General features: G+C 36.2%; 1 protein-coding gene across 4 annotated transcripts in view; it reads right to left on the reverse strand.

Moving 5' to 3' along the window:
* The window catches only part of LOC150076271 (uncharacterized), a 695,145-nt gene that overhangs the window by 357,628 nt on the left and 325,481 nt on the right, over nucleotides 1–12,036 (reverse strand). For all 4 annotated transcript variants that reach the window (XM_090388135.1, XM_090388136.1, XM_090388134.1 and 1 more), the window contains exon 4: nucleotides 6,229–6,315. In XM_090388135.1, coding sequence (XP_090244261.1) covers nucleotides 6,229–6,315 — 87 coding nt within the window. The remainder of the gene's footprint in view (nucleotides 1–6,228; nucleotides 6,316–12,036) is intronic.

Here is a 12,036-nt window from a genome sequence, read left to right on the forward strand (position 1 = left end):
AGTTCAGCCTTAAATTTATTTAAGCTATCAACTTCAACAACAACAACAGATGAAAGTCAGTTCCAACAATCAACTACCTACTGGCTAAATGCAAACTTCCAAACATCTATTCTACAACTGTGTTTCCTCAATTTGAATCTATGTCTCCTCAGGTTCTTAGTCTGAGCAAGCAGAAGTATCTTGTCAGCATTGAGCCTGCTCAAACCATTCAAGGCCTAATACACCTCAATCAGATTACCTAGCAGGTGCTTATTCTCCTGATGCTGCAACTTGCAGAACTGAAGCCTTTCTTCGAAACACACCCATTTATTCCTCTAGACCTGTACACAGTAGTCAAGGAGTGGCCTGACCAGTGCCTTATACAAAGGGATAATCAGCTCCTGTCGCTGCTAGCAAAATTGCTAAATATCATTGACAAAACTACATGACAACTCTGGCAAACAATCTGCACAGCTCAGAGAACTTTATATCTGACTGCACAATTACCCCCAGGTCTTTTTCATTCTCCACCTCCCTGACAGAATGAAACTGGAACAAACGTCCAACTGTTCTCCCATTTCTCTTGGGTTACTGCTACCCATATGCAGAACTTTGCATTTGTCAATGTTAAACTTCAATTGCCACTTCTCAGCCCATCTGCCAACTTTTCTAGATCTTGTTGCAGTAGCATACTGTCTTTACTGTCATTAACAACACTGTCAACCATTGTATCATCTGCAAACTTGGACATTAAGTCTGATATACCTTCATCGATATCATTGATAAATACACAAAACAACAATGGGCCCAGCACCGAAAGCTGGGGGACTCCCCTAATAACATAAATCCATGTAGAGCAGTGTCCATTTATTACCACTCTCTGCCATCTTCCACTCAACCATCCCTTTATCCATTGCAGCAACTTGCCCTTAAATCCATACAACTCCAATGTGTAAAGCAGTCTTCCATGTGCAATAGTATGAAAAGCTTTCCTGAAATCCAAGTATATGATATCAAAATTATTTTTTGCATCCAGTTCTTTTGAGACCACATCATAGTATCCAATCAAATTGGTCAGACAAGACTTCCCCTTAACAAACCCATGATGTATCTGAACTATTACTGCAGTCTTGTCTAGGTGATTGTGTATCACCTCTTTAACCAGTGACTCCATTATTTTTCCTGGAACAGAAGTTAAACTAACAGGTCTATAATTATGTGTCACCCTTTGTGAACTGCGGATATATTTGCAAAACTCCACTCCATGGGGACCTACCCTGAATCTAAGGATGCTCTCATAATTATGGCTAAGGGTTTGCTAACTTCCCTCGCTGCCTCCTTCAATATAACTGCATAGATTACATCCACCCCAGGTGTCTTTTTTATGTTTAACTTCAATTTATCCTCCACTTTGCTCTTAGTTATAACAAAATCACTTAGCTCCCTGTTAGAGTTTGATAAACTTCTGGCATTCTCCTCCTTGAATAACTCCTCATGTGTGAATGTAGATGCAAAAATACTAATTCAGTTTATCAGCTACTTGAGCAGGATCATCAAAAGTTGAACCACCTGTGTTAAATGGATAAATCTGATTTATTCCCTTCCTTCTAGAGTTTACATAAGTAAAAACTCTTTGCTGTTTTTCTTTACATCCTTTGCCAAAGATTTCTTGTAATCTTCTTTTGTCTACCTAACCTCCTTTGTGACTTGATTACAGATTAGATTATATCTGCCATAGATTTATGTGTATCCTGACAATTTATATGCATCCCATGCATTTTTCTACTCTGCCACGAGCCTAATTAATCCTTCTGACATTCATTTAGGCCTCAATCTTGAACAGTATTCCTTAGTTGGTATGAAAAGCCTAGTAGCCTCCAAGATTAAGTTCCTGAAGGCTTCCCATTTAGAATTCATAATTGGTAACATCATCAGTTGATCCCGCTGTATAGAATTTAAAAACTGTCCATGACCATTGTAGTCACCTTTACGAAAGCAAAACCCTTCCCTTTACCCTTGACAGTATTTATATCTTTAAGTAAAACACACATCAGTACACTGTAATCACTGTCACCTTGTGGTTCCTTTATCTGCAAATTCTTAATGCATGAATAATCACTGCTGATAATCAGATAAAGAGTATTACTCCTGGTTGCCTCTCGAACATACTGCTGTAGAAAACAATCCTCCAATAAGTTCACAAAAGTCTGGCTAGCATGTGAGTGACCAACCCACAAGTTCCAGTCAATATCTGGAAAGTTAAAATCCCCCATTATAAGAAATTCTGATTTACTGGCCCATTATTTTGCTGCACAACTGTTCGTTATACTCATCAGAGTCATTAGGCTTATAACACAATCCTCTCATTTTCCCTTTCCCAGTGTTTATTTCACACCAAACAGATTCAACATTGCACTGTCCACCAATGTCAACTGGATGCACTTCCTTATCTAACAGCATAAACCCTTCTCCCTTCCTACCATGTCTATCCTTTCTGTACACATTGTACCTATAACACACCCCTCTCATTCTCCTCTCAAAACAGCAAAGAATTCTTTACTTATGTAAACTCTAGAAGGAAGGGGATGAATCAGATTGGTGTCCACTTGATATCGATGGTTCAACTGTTGATGATCCTGCTCAGGTAGCTAACAAACTAAATGAATATTTTGCATCAACATTCACACATAAGGAGTTATTCAGGGAGGGGAATGCCAGAGGTGTATTCAACTCTGGCAGTAAGCTAGATAATCTTGGAATAACTGAGAGTAAAGTGGAGGAAAAATTGAAGATAAACACAAGAAAGGCACCTGGGGTGAATGGAATCTATCCAGTTATATTAAAGGAGGTGGCAAAGGAAGTAAGCAAACCCTTAGCCATAATTATGAGAGCTTCCCTGGACCCAGGGGAGGTACCCATGGACTGGAGATGTGCAAATGTGACCCCAATCCACAGAGGAGGATCAAAGGGACACACAGGTAATTACAGACCTGTTACTTTAACTTCTGTTCCAAGGAAATTAGTAGGAGCACTGGTTAAAGAAGCATTGCAGGATCATCTAGACAAGACTTCAGTTATAGCTTGGACACAGCGTGAGTTTGTTAAGGGGAAGTCTTGTCTGACTAATTTAATTGGATACTATGATGTAGTCACAAAGCAGGATGCAAAGAATAACTTTGATATCATATATTTGGATCTTAGAAAAGCCTTTGATACTGTTGCACATGGAAGACTGCTGCACAAATTGGAGCAGTGTGTGGAATTGGAGGCAAATTGCTGCTATGGATAAAGGGATGGTTAAGTGGGAGAAGACAGAGAGTGGTAATCAATGGACACTACTCTTCGTGGACTAATGTTATTAGTGGAGTTCCTCAGGATTCAGTACTGGGTCCATTGTTGTTTTCTGTATTTATAAATGATATTGATGATGGTATATCAGGCTTAATGTCCAAGTTTGCAGATGATACGAAAGTTGGCAGGGTTGTTAATGACACTAATGACAGTACACTGCTGCAACAGGATCAAGAAAAGTTGAGCAGATGGGGTGAGAGGTGGCAAATGAAGTTTAACATTGACAAATGTAAAGTACTACATATGGGAAGCAGTAATCCCAGAGTAACGTATCCACTCTGTGGTACCACACTGTCAGTGGTAGAGAATGAAAAGGACCTGGGGGTAATTGTGCAGGCAGATAATAAGTTTTCTGAGCAGTGCAGACTGTCTGCAAGAGTAGCTTATGGTGTCTTGTCAATAATATACTGGAATTTTTCTAGCAGAGATAAGGAGGTGATTGTCCCTCTGTATAAGGCAATGGTCAGGCCCAGCCTTGAGTACTGTGTGCAGGTCTTGCTTGAGCGTGTACAGAGAAGGGCAATAAGATTGGTGAGAGGAATGATGGGATCCTCTTACCAGGAGAAGCTAAAGTTCTGCAAATTGCAGCAGCTGGAGACTAGGCACCTGCACGGTGATCTGATTGAGGTGTATAAGGCCTTGAATGGGCTGAGCACATTGAATTCTGATGGGATTTTTCCACTTGTTCAGATTACAAACCTAAGGGGGCATAAATTGAAATTGAGGAAGGACAGATGTAGAATAGATGTGCGGAAATTTGCCTTTAGCCAGCGGGTGGTTAATTGCTGGAACCATCTGTCATTGTGGAAGTTGATAGGTTAAAGAAATTTAAGGAGGAACTGGACAAACATTTAGAGGGGATTGTTTTGTAATTTTTTTTTTTTGGCTGATGCGGCATAAGCTCTACACTTGCTTTTTCATCACATGCCACTACTACTACCTTAGCACCCAAACCCATAAGAATTTTTCTAATAATACCAGGCATTTCTATAATCCAGTGTAGGTTATTTTTATTCTGCGACCTGATTTTAAATCTAATTTTTACTGTGTGCTTAAATTCTTCTATTGTAATTCCATGATCAGACAAATTTTTGTCGTAAAGATCATCTAATAAGTCGGAGTCAGAGACATCTTTATTGATGTCATAAATTATTAACATAGGATTGAGTTTCTTTGGTAGGTCCAAATTTAATTCTTTAAATTTATTACAGCTTTTAAGCTTATCTAGATCATTCTGTGATGCAGTTTCTATCAATATACCTTTTTCACAAACCTTTCCCACTGATCTTATTTTTAACTGTTTAAACTCAGATTTAAAGTTTTTTGAGACTTCCTGTCTCACTTCTTCACTAGTTTTGCAGCTATTCTGTCCTGTCCTTACAAACACTATATATTTTTGCATAAGCCCTTTGTCACCGGAGACCTGTGTGCCTATTTTAGAGGCAGTCACACTAGCAAAGCTAGGGGGCTGGACAGTCATAGGCAAGTTTTTCTCATCTATCCTCACTTTCAATTTCTCATTTTCTATCGTTAGGTCCAGCATCAATCTCTCCACTGAATTCCAGATTTGACTAACCTCTATAATCATAGAAGAGGAAACATTTGCACCATCCCTAAAGACATCTAAAAGGTTATATTTTTTTAATGCAAATGTGAAGTTCAATGTCGAGGTATCAGCTGCAAGTAAATTACCACCTTGACTATTTACAGTGTTATTCAACTCTTCTTGTGTTGGGCCTTACTGAGGGCTCTCCAGCAAGGGGTAAAGATCTGCCAAAAAGTAGCCCAATTTGGTTCTTGCAGGCTATATTAACAAAACACAGAAAAATCAATACTAAACCACTCTAAGCGTAACCTAGGCCATATATACATTATATACACAATAATAACTATTCTATTGAAAAAAACCAATACTTTGTGAATTGCTGAATATCTGTTACAATCAGGCAATATGGCGACCTCCAACGATGTTTTCCGGCCTACTCAAAATCATTAGCAGCCATGACAACTTATAGTAACATAGTTATCTAAATATCAGTGCAGTGTATATGTATACTCCACTATATCTCCAATAGAAAAAGTCAAATGAGTGATGTCATTATTGAAGATGGCATCCTACAGTAGCGATATCCCGCCATTCCCGCAACAATGCCATTACTGTCTGAATGGAAGAAGGCAAAATGTCTGCATATTTTCATTTTTTTGTATATTGAAAGGCAAGAGCTGAAAAATTAAAATAAATCCAAGCCAGCACAAAGAAGTAGTCAAAAATGTCCCTTGACTACGTGCAGCTGCCTAGCTGTCCAGAAATGAAACTATTTTCCTTTACAATTAAGTATTTGGGAGGACACAATTAAAATGAATTATATCAAAGCTGACAGTGTGGGAGATAGGGAAAGCCATAGCCGCCATAACTGAAAAATACAAAGAATTCCAAACAAAAGTCAGTTTAGAAATCCATTTTCATCAAGAGCTACACCCCAACTGTCAACTCGAATTACTAATGCTAAAATAGTCTAAGATATAAACAGCAAATGATATACATGAGGTAAAAAAAAAAAAAAAAAATTAACATTTTAATATCAGTAAAAGTTATCTTTAGCACAGGTACCAGAAAGAAGCAGGGGGAAGCAGCTGCTCTGCAGAATCTTTGGGCAGCATTACTTTTGCATTATTTCATTCATATTTACTACTACTGAGTAGATAGATACTGGCCTTCATAATTCAGTGGCCCTTTCCCCTAAAAACATCACAGTCTTCCTTAGAAAAATAGCCGTGCTCATGATCTTTAGTCAAAGAGTATTAATTAATTCAGAGAAAAATAGCTGGAAATAGCAGCAAAACAACTGTAGGCATCTAATATAAACAAGAAACAGTCTTCTGCAGCATATTACTTACAGGTCTTTGTCGCCGACGGCCTACATTAGAGTCTGCAGAACGACTCCTTGGAGCTGGTCTAGATTTTGAAAGGCCTCTTTCTTCTGACTAAAAAAATAAATAGAAAAGTGATTACTAATGATTCACTAATAACCTAATTTATAAATAAATAAATAAATTAATTAATAAATTTAAAAAATTAATGATTTAATTGTTGTTTCTGGTGAAGATGGTCTTTCTCTCTGAAGAGTTAATTGCCATTTTATGCTTTGTCTTACAATTTTTAGAAAACAAGAAATATTCAAACGTTTGCTAAAAGTAAAAAAAAAAAAAAAAAAAAATGTCCAGGTTACACCTCTGATTGGTCCTATTGGGGTGAAGCCTGGTGTGTGTGTGTGTGTGTGTGTGTGTGTGTGTGTGTGTGTGTGTGTGTGTGTGTGTGTGTGTGTGTGTGTGTGTGAGAGAGAGAGAGAGAGAGAGAGAGAGAGAGAGAGAGAGAGAGAGAGAGAGAGAGAGAGAGAGAGAGAAGAGAGTACATGCATTTCATCATTTTATTTATTTATTGTTTATTTTTAAAATCAATATTTATATAAAATAAAGCAGAAATTACTATTTTTACAAACTGAATTAAAGAAGGCACTGCACAGTGCAGCAGGAATTATTTGAATAAATAACTATTCTTTTGAAATAATTTTTGACAATCTTTTGTCATCAATGGGCCAACTTTAACCATCCCTTTACTTACCATGGACAATTTCATAGCTAAATTTGAATAATTTCTAAGGAAGTCAAATTTTAGGAAGTATAATATTTTTACTGAAAAAAGGTAGTTACATGCCATATATAACTAATTTAGGTAACACTCTTCTTGGGGTTAATGTGATATATGCAATTGTTTTCTTTTGCATCACTTCATGTTTGATGTTATGACTTGACTAATTACCCTTCATGGCTACTAAGGCTGAAAATCCCTCCTTTGCATAAATACAATGAGGAAAATAGAATTGAGATTTTAAATGTAATATTTGATAATTCCAAGCAGTCGTTAATCTGAATCCAGAAGTTTATTTGAAGTTTATTTTGGAACTTCAATTAAAAAACTTCTATCTGTACAAAATCAATAAGGCACCTCCATAGCCAGGTGGGCAGGAGCAGCAGTGCGTAGCACACGCTTCTTGATTAGACCGGCGTTCGAACCCGTGCCCACCAAATACAGAGGACGCAGAAAGGTCAGGGAATGACCACCACATATCCCCGGAGCAATATGGCCTCAGTTGCTAATGCTCCTAAAAAACAAATAAGAACAACAAAATCAATGAAGTCCTCCTATCATTTTACTGGCAAATGTTCTGTATTAAAGTTGCATAAAAATGGGTTTCTGATCCAATTGTACAAGTCGTAACTTTCGGGAAAATAATGGACTTCATCATTTACATTAAATACAGTCACTGCTGGCCCTTAAAGTTGTTGATTCAATTCATTCAACTTTTAAAATATATCACTGAGATAATGCCAGTCTAATGGGCCATTTTTCATTAGTAAGACAATTAGCATGCTCAGAATTTGAAATGTTAAGAAAAGCATTGCTTCTTAACAAAGATTAAACATTCTCATGAGTATTTTGCTCCTGGAAAGACAGCAAACTTCTGTGTGCAGAGGTTTGCTGTCTGTTTGTGTGGAAATGGAAAGTGGTATCCACTTCCCATTTCCACACAAAGAGCAGTAAATAACTGGCTAGTTGTGGGTAACATTAACTATTTGATCCACATTGTACAACTAATACTTCTTTAAATTCATTTGGCATATGTTTGCTGGCCAAGCTCTGTCTGTGAATGTTAAAAATATATTTTGCATTGCATCCTACTTGATACACCATCTGGAAGTGATATGCAAATTCCAACATGTTTAGAAGTTGATGGACGGTTGGCAGTAACAAAAATGTATGTAATTATAGACTAACCAGTTTGAATTCAGCATTAAAAAAAAATTATGGAGGAAATAATCAAGAGTGCAATACAATTTCACGTGGATAGAAACAGAATTCTGAAAGAAACAGTTTGGATTTGTAAAGTCATATTTAATCAACCTGGTTAGCTATTTTAACAGTCAGTTATGAGCTGTGTAGGAATTAATTTTGATACTGCTGGTTTGGATTTTATCAAAGCATTTAACTAAGTTCCCGCACTAGTGGTTACCATATGAGCTGGAATATGTTGGGATCACAGGAAAGATTCTGGGATTGCAGAGTGCTTGCAGGGTGGGGCAGAAGGCAGAGAATTGTGATTAATGGTTTACTACAGGTTGGACTAATGTAAGAAAATATCTCAGGGAATCTTAGTGGGACCACTGTTGTTTCTTATTATCTTATATAACATTAAAATAGAGATATAGGTAGTGATGTCAAAAGTTGCAGATGATGTAAAGGTTGGCAGAGTAATTAATGATCAGCCTCAAACAGTGCTTCTTTGGGATAAGTAAGGCTTCAAGGATGATTAAAGAAATGGCAGCTATATTTTAATCCAGAAAAAAGCAAGACCTTACACTTGAGGAATAGTAACCAGAAAATAATTTATACACTTAGTGATGCTGAATTAAAATAGATGGACAAAGGTATCTGAGGGTTACAATACAGCCAGATATAAAGTTCTCCATGGAGTGTAGAGAGGTGGCAAGGAGGGCCCATGGTGTCCTATTGATGATGTATCAAACATTTGCTTGTAGAGATAGGGAGGCATAATACCACTGTATAAGGCAATTGTGAGACCACATTTGGAATACTGAATCCAGATATGGAGCTGCACTTAAACAGATCACACCTAGTGAGACTGGAAAATGGGTGTCCATATGAGGAAAAACTTTGAATACGTGGGCAACAGGATAACTAAACACCATAAAGAAGGACCTCCTTGAAGTCTAAAAGGCTCTAAGAGGTGAAAATAAAATTAATGAGAGTGAATTTTTCATTGTTGATTAATTACTGAACTTGTTAATAATTACTGCAATAAGTTGCCTCCATTGGTGTGTTTGAGACTAACAACCTGAAGAAGCTCCAGAGTCAGCTGGATAGGTACCTACATGAGGAAGGAATCACATAGGTAGTTTATTTATTTATATTTTATTTATTACTATTTTTTTCTGGTAAAAGTCTAGGGCCTCTTGGCACCTATGGCTAATATGTACTAATATATATTAATTCATCCTTAAGACTGAACTGTAGTTGAAGAGCTGTATGTTCAAGTGGTCTGTCATATGAGAAATGCAATTAGAAGTGAGGGGAATAAACAGGCTCAAGGAAACTGCATTTTTCTGTATGACAATTCACACAAAAATAAGGTCCATTTTGGTTAAATGGTACCTCATTAAATATGGAATAACAGCATCAGCTTTTTCCATTTTCTGAGGATAACACAGTTTCTGAAAGGTTGTTGTTTCAATGTTAATGAAGTGCAAATCGATGTAATGAAACCACTAAGAATGGTTGCAGAAAATTGCTTCCTCATTTTGGGAAAAAAAAAAAATATATATATATATATCATTCCAATTCCCCCCCCCCTGTGTAATTTTACACACACACAGGGTGTTTCATAATATTTAAGATGTAATTTCAGAATTGATTCAGGACCTAAAATCATTTATAAAATGTGCATGTCCAATTCTGAACAGTTACAGAACTGTGAATTTAAAAAAATGGCTGTCGAGTTTCAATGGTAACAAATAATAAAAGAATGCTGTATATTCCATAGACAACATTGTTTTATTATTTTTTAGGTTAGATATATATATATATATATATATATATATATATGGAATACATACAAAGAGATTTGAATAAGTATATAGTATATCTGAAAGAAAAAAATTATATCAAAATACTCAAGTGAAACTATGAAGTATATTAAGTAAAATAAATACATAACATATAAAGATGAACTAATGCAAAAAAAAAAAAAAAAAATACAATAAATATATATAATACATGTTGTATACTGCCAATTTAATGACTTTTCCAAGGGTCAAACACCAACACTGAAAGGAAAACAGCCCACTGTAATATTACAGAAACAGTTGACCTACATATTGCTGCCTTTCCTTTCAATCTTGGTGGTTAACTCTTAACAAAACATTCGGAATGACATTATACAGCAATATACATTGAAACTTCCCTTTAACGGACAGCCATGGGGAATGAGAATTTGTCCGTTAGAGAGAAGTGCCCACTAACAAGAAGTCTGAGGGAGAAAAAAAAAGAAAGAAAGAAAAATCGTTAAACGTTTAATGTAAAATTAAATTAAAATATATACAGATTTTAAACAATATTTTGTTAAATAATATACAATTAGATACATAAGAGATAAAGAAAAATCGTCAAACGTTTAATGTAAAATTAAATTATATACAGATTTTGCACAATATTTTTGTAAATACAGTAATATACATACAATTGTGCTATGCATATTATGACTTTATCTTAAGAAAAATACATACAGTAATCACTTATTTTCTTCTGCACCTTCTTCCGGCTGATAATTTTGTTTTCAACATTTGTTTGGAGTGAAGAAACCATCAAAAGTCCTTCAGTATCTTCTTCAGCGGCGAAAAACATTTTTAAACGATTGATTTGTATGAGCGTTTCTTCCATTTTCATCAGTGGTTCGTTGTTAATATGTTCTTCGACAGAATGGCCTCCTTCCATTTCTTCATCCTCATGAGGAACTTCTTGAACAATATCGATGATAATGTCGTTGATATCTAGAGCACCATCTTCTGTAGTGAGGTTTGAGTCTATATCTTTGTAGCCAGGGTCACTTGTAGCTGAAGTATCGTACATTATCAATAGATGTTGAAGTTCTTGTTCTTCTTGTTGCTCCACATTGCTGTTCACAACTTCAATTTTTGCGTTTGAGAAGCTAGACTTTACAAAACAGTTCACGACAGTTTGTTTTCTAATTGCATTTACTGAAGAGGAAATCCATTGAATCGCATCTAGGATGCTGATTTTCTCTGCAAGGTCACTCGCACATGTTACATCGTTCATGTTTGCAATGAGATGTCTTAAAACACGTTTTCTGTAGTGAAGTTTAAACTTTTTTATTATCCCTTGATCCAAGGGCTGATACTCTGCAGTTGTGTTTGGTGGCAGAAAAACGATTTGAATGTTGGACAATTCAAACGCGGGTGAGATGCAGCATTATCCATGGAAAGAATAATTTTTCTGTTTTGACGAATCATGTTTTGGTTAAAGTGACTTATCCATTCGCTCGTGATATCTCATGTCATCCACGCTTTTTTATTAGACTTCCAGTCAACATTCAAAAGATTCAAATTTATGCCCTTGAAACAACGAGGATTTTGTGGTTTTCCTATAACAAGAGGTTGTTCAAAGTCTCCCAGCATAGTTGTACACAATAGTACAGTCAAGCATTCCTTAGAAATTTTTCCGCCCTGGCACTTTTCGTTTTTTAGACTCATCGTTTTTTCGGGAAGAGCTTTAAAAAACAACCCTGTTTCGTCACAGCTGTAAATATCCTTAGCTTCAAAATCATGACATAAATCTTCCAATTTGACGGTCCACTCTATTACAACCCCAGTATCAACAGATCCACCTTCACCACTTACAGTTTTCCAAGAAATTTTATGCCGAGTTTTGAACTTGTCTAGCCATCCCACAGAAGCTTTGAACTCATTTACTCTCATAGATTTCGCAACCTCCAAAGCCTTTTCCCTAATAATAGCCCATTAATGGGAAATTTTTTAGCACGTGCACGGCAAAACCACTCATACGTAACATTGTCAATTTGAAGTCCAACAGTTTTTGGGAATGATTTTTGA

Source organism: Mastigoproctus giganteus, chromosome 13, assembly GCF_048544385.1.
Source record: "Mastigoproctus giganteus isolate SK-2022 chromosome 13, ASM4854438v1, whole genome shotgun sequence".
NCBI lineage: Eukaryota > Metazoa > Arthropoda > Arachnida > Uropygi > Thelyphonidae > Mastigoproctus > Mastigoproctus giganteus.